Source organism: Larimichthys crocea, chromosome V (assembly GCF_000972845.2).
Source record: "Larimichthys crocea isolate SSNF chromosome V, L_crocea_2.0, whole genome shotgun sequence".
NCBI classification, from domain to species: domain Eukaryota; kingdom Metazoa; phylum Chordata; class Actinopteri; family Sciaenidae; genus Larimichthys; species Larimichthys crocea.
In genome coordinates this window covers 4,020,479-4,039,229 of record NC_040015.1, presented here as the reverse complement: position 1 = coordinate 4,039,229, position 18,751 = coordinate 4,020,479, and the positions used below count along the sequence as shown (strand labels likewise).

General features: G+C 42.0%; 1 protein-coding gene across 1 annotated transcript in view; it reads left to right on the top strand.

Annotated features, from left to right (window-relative positions):
* brf1a (BRF1 general transcription factor IIIB subunit a) overlaps positions 1-18,505 on the top strand; it is a 121,220-nt gene extending 102,715 nt beyond the window's left edge. The window contains exons 17-19 of the mRNA XM_027278701.1: positions 5,946-5,997; positions 14,940-15,099; positions 17,128-18,505. Coding sequence (XP_027134502.1) covers positions 5,946-5,997; positions 14,940-15,099; positions 17,128-17,165 — 250 coding nt within the window. The 3' untranslated portion in view covers positions 17,166-18,505. The remainder of the gene's footprint in view (positions 1-5,945; positions 5,998-14,939; positions 15,100-17,127) is intronic.
* Positions 18,506-18,751: the final 246 nt, after the last annotated feature.

The following is an 18,751-nucleotide window of genomic DNA, read 5'->3' as shown; positions in this document are numbered from 1 at the left end:
AAACTCCCCTGATGTTCTGAGCTCACAGTCCGGGCAGCCTGGCTAACAGTCTTGAGAATAGAGTACCAGGAGGACTAAACAGGGTCGAGTTCAGAGAAGCCGGTATGACGGATCAGCACTCGCATGTTCAGCTGTTAGAGGTTAACAAAAGAAAAGCCTTCAATATAAAATTCCTGTGTTTGTGCACACGTGGCCATCTATATAATCCTGTCTCCTCTGAATCTGCAGTACAGGGTACTGTGTGTGTGTGTGTGTGTGTGTGTGTGTGTGTGTGTGTGTGTGTGTGTGTGTTAAATGGGGTCAGTTCTGGATGCTTCGTCCACCGCAGAAGAAAACACAATTGGTTCTTTTGGCTGAATCTGCGTCTCCTCCTGCCAAGCTGCACACCGGCCCACAATGCAATGCAGCCTGAATGGACACAACTCTCTCACAAATGTGTGTGTGTGTGTGTGTGTGTGTGTGTGTCTGAGTCTCTATTGTGAGTTTGTATACAAGCTTGTGTGTATTTCAGTGTCTGGGAAAGTATGAGTGGGCACCATAGTTGCGTGTGTGTTGCGGGGGGGTTTGTGATTATGCCTGATTTAATTGTGCTGAAGAGCTGAAGGAGGCTGTGTGTGTTTCTGTGTGTGTTTCTGTGTGTGTTTCTGTGTGTGTTTCTGTGTGTGTGCGTGCCTCCAAGGACCCGGTCCCCAGCTGGAAAATCGAGTTGGAAGCTCAGATTATTATCATCATTTATTTACATCCGTGCTCATCGCAGAATTAATTTCATTCTACCCCCAGTTTGCAGATTATTCCTCCTCTCCTCATCCTTCCTTCTCCGTTATGTTATTGATTGGATTATTGCATGAATAATGAAATTATTCCCTCACGTTGGTTTGTCCCTGTGTATCCATGCAGAGCTGAAACACAGAAGCCGTGATTGGAAATAGGTGATTTAAAGAGACAAAAACAAACGCAATCACCAGCACGCAACAAGAGGCTCGCAGGAAGGTCTCACCTCGACGCTAACGAGCAAAACAATAGCAAAATGTCCAGACGACACACAAACACAGCTGATAATGTAAACGGAAGAGACACAACACACTGCACAACCATTATGAAATGATGAGGGCGCATATGAAGATGATTCTAATGCAGCAAATCATGTAAATATGATAATGAGAGAGGATATGTCCGCGTGTGTGAGCGAGTGTGGAGCTGCAGCTGCAGCTGGTTTCATGAAAGAATCTCTGTGGAAAAGACTCTCAGTAAGAATTAGAAATTAAATATTTGTAATACTGCAAGAGGACGATCACTCTCAGTTTTGGCTCACACAGCTTATGTGTGATCGCAGATTTTAAAAGTCCACTCAGTTTTTTAATGTTTCCTTAATCCATCTCAAAATAACTCACCCTCAGTAATCTGTCCACGGCAGGATCACTGTGAAATATCCAGAATAACCAGGACACTGTTCATGGAAAAGCACGAGTATTTAACGAGACAAAGAAAATACGAGGTGGGAAAGTCGCAGCTCGATATTAAAACTTTTGGATGACAAACGTCGTCCATCAAAACTGCGGGTTTGAGGTCACGTTAACCCTGGAGATGAACAGTTCCACTGTGGCAAATAAACCCAGAACTAACTGCAGACAGAGTCTACAGTTGTGCTGGTGAGGCCGTGCTCAAAGGAAAACTTGGATTTTCTTTTCCATGTTTTTGTGTCTAAATGACTGATGGGGTGATTTGTTATTGTGTGATTCTGGTGAGTTCAAGTGAACATGTTAAAACACCAAAATCACACATTAACTCCTAAACCCCACCACACACGTCTGAGGCACGTCGCGTACACGTCGCGGTTTTGCTCCGTCAGATCCACAGGGAGCGTTTCTGTTTAGCCTGCCACTTTGTTTACTTGCTCAGATTTGGTCATTTTCCCGGAGTATGTTCTTCTGAACATGCTTCTACATGTGTAAATATGCTACGTACTTCATTGGTTTCGCTTTTGTCTGTTTTTAGGACCTGCAGTTTGCACGGGGTATTTTATTTTTTTAAATCTACGGGATATGCTTCTTCAGTGTCATGTGGTTCCTCTTTAAAGCACAGCTCTGCTTTGAGCTAACATGCTCACAATAACACTGCTGTAGCATGATCATGATATTTTGCAGGTATAATGTTCACCATCATAGTTTATATAGTTCCCATTTGCTGATTAGATGATATTGATGTTTCATCAACGTAAAGACAATTTATCCTGAAGTTGATGAATGGGTGAAGCAAATTCTGTGGCAAAGCAATCAACAAGTCAGTCGGCTTCATCCTCTGGAAAGCATCAGTACCAAAGTTCACGGCAGTCTGGAACGAAGAGGTGGACGGTCCATCCTGCAGAGCCACTCCACAGCTTCTTATCTCCCTCTTTTAATCCTCATTTTTCTCTGTAGTGATCAGCGCAGGCTCACTGATGTTCCCTGTAGTCCTGACCTCCGACCTCCTCCTCTTTATTGACCGCTGGTGATGCTGATGACCATAAATGGATTCTGTTCCAGTTAATGAAGTAGCTCTTTGTGAGGCTGAACACCCATTTAACAATGATTTGTCTGAACCCACAGCCCATTTGTCCTCTTGGCAACATTAACAATCTATTCATGAAAAAAACCAGATAAAACTCCATGTTACACACTGACCAGGCTTGTGTTGTACAGACAGCTTCACACAGCAAAGCATCAACCTCAGGCACAGGTCAACAATCATTTGGATTTTGGATTTAATCCTCTAAAACAAATTCCTTCCACACCTCTGTGTCATTTCCTGTTCCTATCTCTTCCCTTTTCTCCTCGTAACCTTCCTCCTTTCCTCCTCCTCTGCTGTCTTGTACCCTCCGCCAATCTTTTCCCGGTGCCACATTTCTCCTCTCGGTGCCACCACTCCATCTCATTACCCTTCTCTCTTCTTCTTTTGTGCCCTCCTCCTCCTCTTCTTCACCCTTTCCCCACCTCTCTGCCTTCATCCCTTCCTCTCATCCTCCCTTTCTATGCCCGCCATCCTTTCCTGCCTCCCCCAGTGTTCGGGTCAGCGCCCAGGGGAGCGATATAGTCTAGCACATGTACGGTGGCCCTGAATAGTTCTCTCAGCGGGGGAGCGTTTCGCCGGCCTGGTTGGGATTTTCTAATGAGCTTCGAGAAAGGAGGTTGGGTAGTGTTGGGGTGGGGGGTGGGTGTAAAGATGCCACATTTGCTGCCCCCCCGCCTTCCCCTGGTTAAAATAGATTAATTAAAAGCTCACTCGTGCTCTCTCTCTTATCAGCGAGAGTTGAGCACTTACTGTAAGTCTCCAGGGAGGGCTCAGCGCCGGGGCTGGGTGGGCATGGGAAGGGGGTGGGGAGCCTCCGGGAATGATGCTAATTCCAGCCGGTGGGACGGCAGCTTAGGAATTGCTGCCGGTGCTTGGTTCATCACTGATTATCTCTGACTGTCTAGGAAGAGGCTGTGCTCACAGACAGTCAGTCAGTCTGTCTGTCAGTCACAGTCTGGGCTCATTTCACATTCACACCTTTTTTTGTTTTGTTCTGTAATCTGAACGGACGCCTGAAGCCAAGACAGACTCAAAGACTGGCCGTGGTAATCTAAATGAAATCCTCAACCTACACTGTGTCAACAGTAAATCCTGTAATAAAGAGTGTAATGAATACACTAAACATTGTAATACAGGTTTGGAGAAGCCCTCGCAGACGGTTAATAACATCCAGCTGCTCTCCGTGCAGACGGCAAGAGTCAGCAATAACCGACGACTAATATTACAAGAATTATTATGGATTGTTTGACTTTTCATCCCCCAAAGCTGCTGTGATTTTCTGTTTGAAGGAAGTCTGTAACGATTGCAGACTTCTGGATCTTTTGGCTTTTTTTAGCCACGCTAACGGCGCCACTCGAGGGATTCAGAGTGGGTCAGTCCACTGCTTTGGTCCAGACCGAAATATCTCAAAGTCTGTCAGTTCAGATGTCACTGATGGCCAGAAGATGAATCGGAAACACTTTGAACTCATTCTCTTTTCATCGAACGCCACCATGAGGTCAGAATTCTGCTTTATGCTGACACGCTGAGCTAAGTTTGTGAATATGTTCAGATCTGTGCTGCACTGACCACACACACACTGAGACCCAGATTAAACTTTGACGAGATGTCTGTGACGTCAAACGTGCTGCCACTCAGTTGATCTGTGTTGGAGTAACGTGTTTGTGAACTCGCCTTCGCCGCTCAGTCAATGCTGCTGTGCTGACATCAGTTTGCTGCGGGCGTCCATGTTTCCCTGAGAAGATACACTGAGCACTTTTAGATGGACTCCCAGCTTGCAGTGGATTGCAGCATTACACCTGCTCAACATCAGCATGTTAGCGTTGGACTTGACTGTTTTGTCAGTTTTTGACATCCTGTCCAGTTCTGACTTCAGAAAGGTGTTGGTGGGAAACTACTTGACCATGCAGCAAACAATTCTGATGGACTCTACTGGTCCCTGATCCAGGTTCAGCTTTTAGAAGAACAACTAAAACCAGAAAAACCATGAGGGTTAATACCTGATCTTTTTTTTTTTTTGTTCTGTCCCTAAAACTCATAAATATTCCAACGTGTATCCTTGTTTAAGATAAATCGAGCAATATATCAGCCAGGCACATCAGCCAACACGATCTTATTGAATATGCAGTATAAATATGCAGTTACAGATAACAGTATCGATAATATCAATAACAGCACTAGCCTAAAAACCTCCTGTCATCCAGGCTCTTCTTTTCAAACACTGCTTATGCTTTCCATGACATTAAGATTCATGTAATCACATTCATTATTACAGGATTTTATTGTTGACACAAGAGGCTTTCATCAGAGAATTTCATTAAGATTATGAGGCTGTATTTCACTGTCAGGTCTTGTAAGTCTTGTACTGCGTCGCCGGCTTCAGGCAACAAACTCAAAAACAAGGAAATGGAAATGAAGGATGAGAAACCGTAAATGAGAAACGAGGCTGAGCAGGAATGGACTCGGTGTCCTCGCTGCTGAGGTGAATAATGAAACCTAATCCAAACAGTCCACAGAGTGAAAGATTTTATTGTCTTCTAATGTCTGGAAAAATAATGTCGGGAAATGAATATCTCCACTTTCAGTCTCTGGGAGGTTCATAAAATCTGCACATTTAATTCTGCTGCAGACTCACTGGCATTTCTAACTGTACTTCACCGTGAATGATGGTCTTCATTTTTGGACTTAAGGTCACGAAACCTCGCTGTTATTTAAAACAGGGAGGGATTTCCTGTGACTGTTATTTCTGTGTTTGGTTCTGCTTTTATGTGCTGCTGCAGTGTGCATGTATGAAACCATCACTGATGTTAAAGCACAATGAGGATATTAAAATAAAAGCGATTGTAAGAATGGCAAAAATAGCAAGCTGCTTAATGTTACTGTTAATGTCTGCATAAATCATGACACATGACAGCACATCTGTACTGATAGTGGTTCTTCTGGACCTGATATTACCTGGATCTCATTAAAACCATGTTTTCATTGTCGCCTAAGCCGAGCTGACTTCCAGCCACAAATGAACGAGATGTTGGATGTTTGAAAAGAGTCTTCATGAACCGGCTGTTTGGTTTTAGTGTGTGTTGTGTTACCCCATACCAGTCTTGGTCGTGAAATCTCTTTATGAAGGTCTCGGCCTCATCTTGGTCTCAGACAAATAGACTCAGGCTTGGTCAATCAATAAACTACCTTTCTGATTTAATTACTATTATTACTGATTGGCTTTAAAACTTGTAGTACGTGACTCGACTCGTTTTAATCCAACAATTTAGTTAATTTAGTTACTTCACACATCAAGCAAGTGAACTGTAGGAATAAATGAAGACGTAGAGAAACTGTCAGACCCAGAATCTAAAGTTTAGCTTTGTGCTGACGTGTTGCTGTGGTTGCTTGTGTTGCAGGTTGCAGCCGTTCATCACCGGACAGCCCAACAAGAAGCTCGCCGTGGAGCAGGTGAGCTGCTGTTCGTCTTCGTCACATCTGCTCTTCTTCCTGCTCGCTCACTCACTCAGATTCTGGTCTGGCCTCCTGTACTTAATAGACATATGCATGAAGACACACAAACACACAAACACACACACACACACACACACTCACCCAGTCAATCACTTGGACAGATAAGTTTCTACTTTGCTTTTTCCTCTTTAAAACACTCAGTCAGTTATTCACTCACTGTTACAGAGGCTTTATCTGACTCACACACACACACACACACACACACACACACACACACACAGAGACACTACAGCAGCCTCACTGTCATGATAACGACATGTTACTTAGCAGAAAGTGTTTTCCGAGCAGTTGCAAAGAAAGAAAAGGTTTCTACACTCAACAAATGAGGATTCATTCGGGAGTTTGTGGATAAAGTCGTTTTTACTGTGAAGTCTGTGCCAACAAATGAAACCAACAAACAGCAACAACACATTACGTGGGGAGCAGCAAACAAGGCGGCTTATTACTGAAACATGATCAAACACACACACAGAACACTGTGAAGACACCATGGTCTTTATAAGTTTAATAATGTTTCTCTTTAATATCCAATAAGATGATCGTGAACAGTTTAAAAAACTGTCTAGTAAAATGAATGCTCTGGCCAATAATGGAGACTGGTGGAGTGCACCTGTCTGCTCACTTAGTGTTGGCAGCTCAATGGTCGTAAATCGATTGAAACATCATCGATTGTGACGCGTGTTTCAGCTTCCATTCTTCTCTAACCTGTCAGACAGCTGCTCGGTGTAGTTTCTCTCAGACGTGACTCAAACAGGAGGACATTTGTTGGGGACTATTTTCAGCAGCGGATTAATCCAAAGTTGTTGCTGTAGTGAGTATTTGTGGCAGCAGGACGGTGTGTGTGGGACTGAAAACATTCATGGTAATGAACGGGCAACAGTGTGGTTTATTGAATTCTTATAAAGCATTGAATTCAAGGGCCTTAGGAGGTATTAAAAAGACTTGAGTTTCTTTTACAAATATCTTAAACATTTTTCTTGTCAGCTGTAGAAAGTAGAATCGGCTGTCAGAAGATGCTACACGTCTGCAGCAGCGGCTGGTTGATCATTCATGTGGCGTTATGGCCTCTTCAGACACATCTGAATTCTTCCATTTTCAGTTGCTCGCGCCCCAAAGTTCAACGACAGTGCTGAGTGCAGCACAAACCACACTGTGTCTGAAAGGGTCATTATTATGTCTTATTATTTTTAGCATCAGCCACAGCCAGTAGAAATCTGATGATGGACAGGTGTCTGTTTTATTCACATTAATGACGAACGAACGAATCTGATACAAATGTCAATAAATTGATGTGGTTACCCTCGTTCTTGAACCACTGTGACATTATACAGATATGATATTGGTATTCTGGTTAGTCTTCCATTTAATTAGGTGAACGCTGCAGGAACAGAAGCTGTATATAAGCACACAGTACTTGTTAGTCGATGCGCTCAGTGTTTGTTGACCAAAACAGAAAAACCGAACATTTCCAGACGTATCTTTGAACTATTGTAAAAGCTGTAAGCACACAAACCCAGAGGCTTTGCGTCTGCCTGTAATGAAGCTGTGACTGCACCTGGAGACAGGCTGTAATTCCCCCGTCAGTCTCTGCTGCGCGGCCATTAAAAAGCTGATTGCTGATTGCCGAGATCTCCTGCAGAGTGGACGGGGATAAATAAATCTCCACTCAGGCCGTGTGAGAGGTGAACCATGCTCTGTCTTTGTTTGTCCTTCTATTATTACTCCTCCCTCCCTCTCTCGCTCACTCTTTCTCCCTTCAGGGCGTTCACTGCTCCTAAAACCCTCTGACAGGCTCTTAAAATAAATACGGCCTTAAACTTGAACATAAAAATCATCTTTAAAACACTTCTTTTTTTTTCAACCACCCTGCAGTGGTGGGCTTGTGTTGGCCCGTCGCCGGCTCTTAGATGAATCCACAAAGAACAAGGTTAGTGGTACAGAGTGTTTCCTATCTGCTTCACAAACCCAGTTAGACTTCATGTCTTTGAACAGTTAATTTCCGGATGTCCTCATTCTGCCCATTTATAGCTTCACAGCTTTCAGCAGTCATCTTCAGGCAGAAATAGGCCAGTTTGTCCAACTTTGCTTCTTAATTTAATTTCAAATTGGACCCATACTGGATCACAGGTAGCCTCACGTCGTCTTCAAAGTCTTAAATTTGGTCGTCTTTTTCCATATCTCATTTCACACATTTCTGTCCTCCTCTTCCTGCTTCACACCACTCACTTCTCTCTGACTGGCAGACTGACGTGAAACTCTGCTGGTTGAATCATCATGACAACTGTTAGAAAATATCTGGTTCTTGGAGATACAGCACATTAGAACTGAAGGGAAGAAATCAACTACGACTCCCAAGATGCCTTTCAGTAAGAATATCCAATTAAGGAGTTTAAAATTCTGTTGAGCTGGTGAGCTGAAGTCAAATATCACTTTGTAGAAACCTGCTAAAACATTATTCAGCAACTCATGGCTCATAGGTATTTTAGTTTTCAGAGCCATCTGACATCAAACTGACTGAAACAACTGATTTAAACTGACAGCCATAACATAAACATAAAACCTATGGATTAATGATCTATATCTGATATGATATATGACCTTGTGACCTGTTTTTAGACACATGAAAGTTAAAGTCTGTGTAAAGTAAGAATTAATGTGTTCCAAGTTTGTCAGACCAAAGAAGAAAGTGTTATTATCCACCCAGCCAAATTTGAATGATTACAAATATTAACACATTTATGTGTCAAGAACAGGTAAAAATGAATTCTCAGCTCCAGAACTGTGGGGGCGTGTCCACTGAATGTGCTGAAGCCACGCCCACTCGTGGGAGCTGTCACTCAGCCATTTTGAAGCGACTGAAACGTGTCAGATGAGTTCAGAAAATGACATGACTAACTTTGAAACACTGAGCAAGATAAATTTATCTCTGTCTCTCTGCTAGGGGTGCAGGGGTATGCTCAGGGTGGCCTCAGCGTGTCATCGAGCCACCCTTTAAGGACCGCCCACAAAATCCTGGACTGAAAACTGGTGAAAAACTGTTTGAACCTCTAACTCCACATTTCAGTAATGTATGGTTCAAAGTCAAAAAGTCATGTTTTTAGCAACTATTTTCCAACACATTCAGTGCATTTTGAAAGAAATCTCAGAATTGCTTTTACATGGACTTTAAAACATTCCTAACTTTTCACTGCTACAGACAAATCAAATCGAGCAATAGGCGGGCTTTACGACTTCCTCCCTGTTTTGATGGTGTAAATGTCATGGGGAAAGGTGGGATGAATGTCGGGGAGAGGTTGATATTAACGGAAGGGACGGTGGTCTTCTGCCAACAGTTTTTTTCCTGCATGTGTTGAAGCCAAAGCCGTTTTTGAGGCTTTTTTCCCGCCCTCATTCCAGCAGCACACCATAGGAGTTTGACGTCTGCTCGAATCCATTTTTTTCCCATTAATCGTAATTGATTACCTGGTTGCACACGGAGCCTCGCTCCACAGGCGTGCCAGCTATTTTTTTGCCCGCCGTTGTGTTTCGCCGAGGTGTTTTTGGAGCAGCCGCATCTGTAGCGAAACATCGCTGTGTGATGGGCTCCGTACAGTGTTTTTACCATCGCAGTGATGTCGGCTTCTTCACTTCAGAACACAGAAAACTGTAGTGTGTCATTAAATGATGCAGGAAATAAAGAAAAACTTTCAAATGTGATTTGACAGCAGTGGGGAGAAAAAAACAGCGACTCCTCTGCTTTCACTATTCTTCTCCTTCTCCCATGTTACTCCTACATCCTCCCTCCTGCTCTCCTTTTTTAAATCTCCCACTTTTCTTTCCTCTTTCCTCATCATTTCACTTTATGCTTCAGTCCCTCAAGTCCCGCTTTCTCTCTCTCCTCTCTTCCCGTTAATGCTTCGCTCTGCTGCTGTCCTCTGTTTCCCGTCATTCTCTTATTTTTCCTCTCCTTCGCCACATTCCTTCCCATCCCTTCATCTCCCTCCTCCTCCTCCTCCTCCCCGTTCAGTCTTTGTCTCCCTCTCCATCATGTGCTGTTGGCAGCTCTGAATGGAGGAGCTCAGGGAGCTCAGACTCTGTCAAACAGGAAGAAAACATTGCCACGAGGGGCCAGGTCAACAAGGCTTGTTACTTAGCAACCCCCACCTCACCTCCCTCCCCCTGGGAACTGGAGGCAAACGGTCGACGCCATTGGCTGAGGACGCTCCTAGCGCGCTCGCTGCTCCCATTATGTAATATCACCGTTTCATTGCAGCAACAAAACCAGATTGAAAGGAGATGTTTGTCCTCTCTCTGCTTGTCGCTCAACACAAAAACTGACTTCCTTCACCATCGTCAGTGATCCAGCAATTAGTCTGTATATTTTCCAAACAAGCCAAGGAAGGAAATGATCACTTTCCAAAGAAGAGAAGGAGTAACCAGTTCTTCTGCTCCCATGAACCACATTTAGACTGAATCTCAGGCGCTGCAGTCTGGGATGTGGGGATTTTCAGAAAGGCTTAGACATCTGAAAAGGGTGATGAGGTCACGGAAGAGGGGCTCTGAACTGCACACAGTCACTCTTGCGTTGCAGCTATCGTCTGCTAATGCATGCAATAGTCTTAGCAATTGATGGCTGAGTCTATTTGAAGTTCTCAGAGAAGCTGTCAGACCAGACGAGCGTAAACCACATGACGTGCACTGCGTTCACCTCGTCCTGGAGAACCGCAGCGACCTCTGTGTTCACCCCGAGAAAGCTGAACTTCTCTGGCCGAGCTCTTACTATTCAGCGCACAAAAATGCAGTTAGAATCATTTTGTTCACATCAGCGTGAGGACAAACGAACATAAATTAGAGCTTCTGAAGATAATTAGTCTTTAAGGTTTTGTTATTTGCACAGGATGTCAATTCTTCATTGAAGAAAATCAACAACAAGTTCAGATCAAATTTAGATCTCTACATGAAACACAGAATCATTAAGACGACACGTATAAGATTTGTTGAAAGTGAAATTTAAAAAAAAGAATAGAATAAAACAGATTAAACAGAATGACTACAGTGCCGGATATTAAGATATGAGTTGGAGCAGATCTAAGGTTTTTTGTCATTACTTTATAAACCAACAGTTCATTCTTTGACACTATAAAGAACTGAGAACTGAACTGATGTGGTCTCTGTAGTCAAACCCACGAAAGATAAACACATCCAAGTTGTTCTGAATCCTGCTGAGTCATAGTCATTTAATTCTTCATATTATACAGGTGATATAATATGGATATATAGGAGCTTTTGAGGGAGACATTACTTGAACCTACCACGTGACTATCACAAACGTTTTAATCTCTACAGAGTGAAATTATGTCCATTCAACATTTTCTCCATAAAATATGATCCAGTTTCACCAGAATCAGTGAAATAGTTGCTGCTGTGTGACTTAGTGCCGTAAAGCTTACGTACTTCTCCCGACCCGGAGCCCAAAGTTACATAGTGTGAGAACAGACGTACGAATGACAGAGACACCGTTCACCTGATCACAGGTCAGTGTAGCACCAACAGGAGTTAACATGATCTGAATTCTGCTCTCATTTGTTCTGACTTGACTTTGAGTTTAATGATGACGAATCCATCCTGGCTAATTATGCTAATGATGTCAGCAGGGGGCGTGGCCAGAACTGCTAAACTAGAAGTGCTGCTTGTGATTTATATCTGAAAATAAGTCATTTCATACAGCAGGGACATGAAACCGTGACCTAACTCTCAGTTTTCTGTAATTTACACTGTGTGGTTGTCGTGCCATTTAAAACGCTTGAAGAAACGTGCGTATACGAGCATTAACCCCGGGTGCGGTTTGCTCTCACTTGATTCTGTTCTGCCAGTTGTTCCATGCGTGAGTAACTGCAGGCGATCAGATGTCAACATCCTCACACCCATAAAACCTTCTCTGAGTGGTTGTTTCCTGTAGTCGTCTCGAGTTGCATTCTCGCTCCTAACGAGCACTTCTCCCGTTAAAGGACGAGACTCAGACAAAGTCAGCTAGTGTAAATCCTGCAGAGCATCTATCTCTGACATGCAACATTCTCTCTGTGTAAATTCAGACAATAGCAGTGAATTGCTCACAGCAGCACAAAAACATCCTCTTCCTTTAGCTTCTCCACAGCGTAACCTCCTCTCACTGATCTTCTCCCTGACCTGTTTAACAGTTCTCACCTCCTAATTACTCTGCAGCGCTGTGTTTATGCTGTAATGTTTTATTTTTTGAATCATTTTTCTTCATGTTTTCACATTACTGCCTGTGCTAATTAGGCATCGAGCTCCTGTGAGGAAGTGCCAGTTACAGCCTGGTGAAGCTGAAGTCAGCAGGGATCTGCTGAGAGGAAAGGGAAGGACAAGGCTGTGTTTTAGTGGTAGATATTTTATGCTTTTGATATCTGTATTTTTCCATTGTATAATCTTTAGTTCTTTCAGCAAATTTGAGGCTCAAAAAAGAGGTGGATGTGCAGGGAAAAGGGAACGAAATGTAGAGAGTCTGAGCCAAAACGAGAATCAGTTTTTTTTAAAGGAATGAAGGAGGAAGTGAGGACGGATGTGGGTAGAATAAAAGAGAGGCAAAACATGAAATAAAAGGTAGGTGGGAGGAAGGGAAGGAGGAAGTGAAAGGCAAATTGGAGGGAGAGATGGCAGGAGGAGGAAGCCCCCAGCAGGGACTCCAACAGGCTGTTGCTGAGGAGAACAGAAATATCTCTCCGTCACACTGTGGACCCTCCACCTGCCTCTCCTCCAGCTTTATAATTATCCCTGGCTGAAAGGAAAGTGATAACACGCAGGTTTCCTTGTAGCTGTGGATGATGGGTTTCCTCTGCAAAAATGTACATTTGTTTCATTCCAAAGCTGAAAAATCTGCAGCTTTCAAACAAAAAAACATCTTGTTTCAGATACTTTGTTTCTTTAGCTTGGGGAAGGCAGAACAGAAGAGAAAAATTGAAATCTACCACAGCACGCACTCCTGTTCCCCCGGTGTACGAGTCTGTTTGCTTTTTGATATCCGCACAGTTCATCACTAAGCAAAATAAATAAAGCTCAGATTGAAGTTGAGAAGTCGTTCTTCAGAATGAGATCAGTGTTTTTCCGAAGGGAAATTTACTTTGTCTACGGCAGCAGAGTTATAGAAACAGATCTCTCAGATCCAAACATAGGTGGAATTGATTTGGACTGCATTGGAGCCATATTGATACATTATATGGTGTTTTATACCGTGGTCACGTACAATAGTCATTTTTGAGACCTCAAGCAAAGATCAGTCAGTTTGAAGCTACATGGTGTAGAAATCTCCTCCAGTTTCAGAGTTAGATCTCACTGTGGTAAATATGTTCAGCTGTACACGTGTATTTGTTCTGATACATTACTTATGATCAAAAACTAGTCGACAACTCAGGAACTGTGTCAAAGTTTGTTACTTTGTTTCACTCTTTATCAAACTCCGATCCACTATGTGCGTGTGAGGATCTCTGACCTTCCAGCTCAAATACTGATAACTTGGTATTCTTATAGATGTACGCTCATATTGTCTTATTAACACATTTGATCCTTACTTGTTATCATGGACAATATTGGAGTCACTTTATTTGTTTATTTCTCACCCCATAAATCAATATTGGGTAACTTTGGAAGGACATGAAATCTCCAGGTTCTGTGTGTGGAACTGTGTTCAAATATTCATTCATGAAAAGTTAATTCTGTACTCAAAAACTTGTGTTATTACTGAAAGTAAAACCTGATATTCACCAGTCACAGTCAATACACATCGGTCCAATGTGGCAGAAATCCAAGCAGATGGGTTTGTTTACATCCTGTTTGATTTCACGTTGGACAGTGTTACCATAACTGATAGAACTGATGGCCAGAGCTACAAAAATAATGCTCCCAATAAGCAATGAACTAAAAGTTAAGCACTTAGTTTTTTTAAAAGAAACGATTACATTTTGTAGAAACGTGAAACACGTCCAGAGGAAGGTTCTGGGTCAGTTTTGGAAACAGTCAAGTGTTTGCTGCAGTGACTGAGGTTAGGTAGTTTTCAGTGTACTAAAATATGAAATGGAACATTCTCCCTCGCAGGTGCGCTCTGACGTTTGTTTTATCGTTTGTTCCACTGCTGGAAACTCCTCTGTCCTCTCCAACTTTTTATTATCCCAGTTGTTTGTTTCTCTTACGGCTGCTGACGTGCTGCCAACATCTCCTCCCGTTTCTGATCAAAACCTCCCGTTTTGTCTCCCAGCATGCAACTGGAAAGAACCTCCTGGCTACAGACTCACTTGAATCACCAGCGTTTGGCCCCACGGGGGGTGGGTCGTCACATTCATGAACATTTGACAGCTCATCTCAGGCGATGTGAATGGGGTGAAATGCAAAGGACGCTCTAATTACATTTTTTTGCCCCCGTGTCACCCTCGCATAGTCATTTTTAATTTCACAGGCTCTTTATGAACTTTGAAGGGTATTTTTGCCCTCGAGGCTGGAGTTAATTTCTGACCCTTTCATATCATACAAAGTAGGCTGTTGACTATGCAGATTTTTCATATGTGGAATCCTAAATGAGGGAACAATGTGTACATGTAAGATAATAAAGGTTGTGGTCATGCTCTGATGCTGAGTTTAGTCATATGTGGGGATGCTGCAGGACATAAAATCTCTCCTCAGTGCTCGGTGTGCCCTCCACCTGCCCTACAGCACCATCACTACGCCATGTTTATTATTTTTATCATTTTAAAAGGAAGTGGGGCATATGAGATCACGTCAAGCTCACATTGATTTCCCCGGAGACACTCGTGTGTCACGCAGAGGAAAATATGAAAAATACTGAACGACACACGTCTGCTCACTACCTACAATATCTCCTGTTTGCTCAGATCGCCAACTCCAACCCCCTGCCTGTGCCTGTGGGAGCCCCCGCCAGCGCTGTGGTGGTGGAGAGTGGGCCGGTCGTCTATGATGATGTAGCTGCCGACGAGGAAGATGATGAAGAGGAGGAGACTTGTCTCAGCGCCATGGATCTGTTGGGCGGCAACGGTCAGTTTAAACCATCACTGCTACTGCCTGATTTTTAATCAGTCTGTTAAAATAGTTTCATCAGCAGGGAATAAAATATTCCAGTGACTCCTAAACAGTGCAGGAGAAAATAATAAAACACAATAACACAACGTATTACAAAATATTTCTATCTAACTAAATAACAACAAACTCTGTCACAATGTTTAGATCATGAACTTTTCAAAAACTCTTGTGAACCATGCTGAGCTGTCTTCAACATAATAAACTTCATTTAATGTGATTTTGTCTAAAAAAAAAAAAAGTGAGTTAAAATGTGACTGTGGCTTATTTTCACCAGTCTCCACATCAACTCAACTTCACTCATGAATCTTTGAGAAATCCATCAGTCAGCATCCTCACATTGGAGGAGACGATACCTACATACGTTTGACTGGTTGCTTTATAAACGATCAATAAAACTTTAATTTTTCTGTTGATCTGCGAATGAATTAATGAGACGCAATCAGGGAGACTGCTGCCCAGTCAAGACGAATGAAACTGAATGAGTTCATTTGTCTTTGCGGAGACGATCTCACCGCGCTGGCAGAAAACAAGTCTCTCTTCAGGCTCCATGACTCAATGATTAGAACATTTGAATTAAGTTGACATTGACGGTGTCACGGTGTCAGACGGCTTCGTCACTTCTCGATGGGACACCGAGTGTCTGGACTGTGAAATAGCTGGGATGACTTTTTTAATGAATCTGCCTCTCCGGGTCACAGCTCAGGCTCCTGCTACGTTTTAATGAGCCCTCGGTAAGATTAAATTTCTTCACTTTACGTCTCTGGCTGTTAAACTTTAAGGTCCCTGACTCTGCTGCAATAAAAAGTCCTGAGCTACTTAATTGATTCCTGTAGGGAAACTCTTTGTTTATACTGCTGCCCCCTCACAGGGAGGTCAAAGGTCAGGGTCAGCCTCAGAGCAGACTCGAGGACAGTTGAGGAGGACGGACGCCTGCCGACACCGAAGATTAAACCAGGATCAGTCAGCTCGTCCTGCAGAGAGCCAAGTGACACTTTTTATATTTCACAGTCGTCCGTTAAAATCTGAAAAAGATTTAGGCTCTTAAAGTGTTTCATTATATTTATCATTAATCATTCCAAAAGAGTGTTTCATATGTTCATATCTGACCATACTAAGAAGGTGAACCCGTTTTTCTGAACAGAAATGAAACCAAACAACAAACTACAATTTACACAAGGCAAAAAAAAAAACACTGGAACTATGAAGTTTAAGTAAAACTCACAGACTTCCCTGAATTTAATTAAGGACATGAAGTTCATTAGAAATAAATCAAGGACGCTTAGGAACAAACGTTTTTTTAATTTAGATTTGAAAGCGGCTGAATTTACCATCAACATTATGTTTGTTTAAGTTTGTTTTGGCAGAGTTTTTTTTTTTATCCATAAAAAACTATCTAGAAAAAGAATGTAATTAAATTTCACAATAATAACAAACATATTTACAAGGTTTATATTCTTCAAAAATATATTTAGTCTTGATGCTGTTAAGAGGTTTATAAACACTGTAGAAGCACTTCAGATGCTTTTAAGATTAAAGTATAAAGATGAAAGAATAACTGAGTCATTTACTAAAAAGATATACTTGTCCTTTATTTATGAGCTCCACCACTGGATTATCTGGAAAAGCCATCGTTACAAAACTGAAAATGAACAGATGATGATCTTCTGGACTAAACAACAGTATATAACATCGTTCAGATGAGCTCAAGCTAAAACATCTCGTGATGCTGGAAAATGAAACATGAATCTAAATCAACCAGAGAGAAGAAAAACACTGACCTAATGACTACTTTTACTTTTGATACTTAAAGTATGTTATTATCAGCAGAGCTAATTATAAACTTATCAGCAGTGTTTACTTTAAGTATGTTTTGAATATTAATAAATATCATTTCTGTGGCAGACTTATAACCAAAGATGTGATTTTAACTGATGTATTTTTAAGTGTGTATTTAATCCCTCCTCTGTGTCTCTCACCCCCCAGATTACGGCTGTGATGGAGATTACGATGACGGATTCTAGCAGTGGTCTTCCCTGGGTTATTATCCCCAAAACTTTGAACTCCTTAAACGTATCAGATGTTTACTAGCAGGGACACAAAATGACTGCAGCTACAGATGGAAGAGGAACGATGAACTCCCATCAGGAATAAATGGGACAAAGTGCAAAAAAACACTCCTGGTTCCATTTAGCGTCCCAACTGGTCTTAACTGGGAGGACTCTCTGCTCAGAAGCAGAAATAAGGGACACAAGTATATTTATCAGTGTGGTGCAGATAATCCTGCACAATCAAAGGCGGGAAACATTCAGTAAGCAGTGGTTTGTTGATCTGCAGCTCTGACATTTAGGATGAAATCTGGGCTAAACTTTTCAACTGAAACAACATTAAAGTAATGAGGAAACATCAGTTTTAGCTACATTTTAAGCTGGATGTCTTCTCTCCTGCAAAACAACCAATCAGGGCTTACTGCGAAGCATCAGGGGAGAAAAAGCAAAAAGTTTCCACTGTGGCGTGTCAAGGTTTTCAAGATGAAATGTAGCAAAAAAGAAAAGCCGAACAAAATGCTAAACGTATTAGACTTGAACTTGCACTTTGCATTCACACCCGAGTACTTCCTGATAACTAACTCTCCAAACTATTCACTATACTGATACTGTGTCTCTTAAGAAACATCAAGCATCTAACAATCAGGTAGCGTGAGATCAATCGTCATTATCAGTATTTTTCTGTCATTTCTGGCTCAGAAGAGGTCGATGGTCAAACGACCTCACTGCTCAGATCAATATTAACGAATGCCTTAGGTGATTAGTGGGCCGACATGTGCTCTACTTAAGCCAAAGTATTACAATGAGGTTGCCTTGAACAATGTGTGCTGGTATCTTATTTAAATACAAAATTAGTTTGATTTTAATTCCATCAAGTTTGTATGAGATTTGATTGATGGTTTGATGTTGGATTCATCACGTTTGGACTTTTCTTAATTGTTTTTTGATTAATTTATGTGACTGTGTTGTTTTGATTTATGTTAAATATTCATCATGAGGTCATGTCACAGGCCAGAGAGGCGTTTAAAGCCAGGATGTAAATACATTCTCCACAATATTATATTTTCCAGATGAATGAGGGAGCTCAATCAGAGAATAGATCTATTTTGTATTTAAGCTTTTATTATTTTTGTGTTTGAACTCTGAAGGTGAAACAGATTGTGGCCTTTCCACTGTGTCCACACAACACCGGTATTTAATGAGGAATCTGGTCTGTCTGGACGGCCTCTGTGTCGCTGCTACAAGTCCTGATGTTACATCTGCATATTGTTGTGTGCATTTGCTGCTACAGTAAAGATTTCACTACATGGGAAAAACTGCTTGTTTCTTTTCTTTTTGTAATGTGATGTGTATCTCTCTAAAAGCCTTGGCATATGTAATCTGTTATTCTACCTCATGGTCACTCCATTATGTTGACATCTAACCACAGAAACAGGTTGATTTTCTACCCAAACCAATCAGTAGTGATCGATGTGTCCGTCCCAGTGAAACATATTTAGTCATTATAGAAGATGTGTTCGCAGTGAAGCAAATGACAATGTGAAACCTTTACAGAATTGATG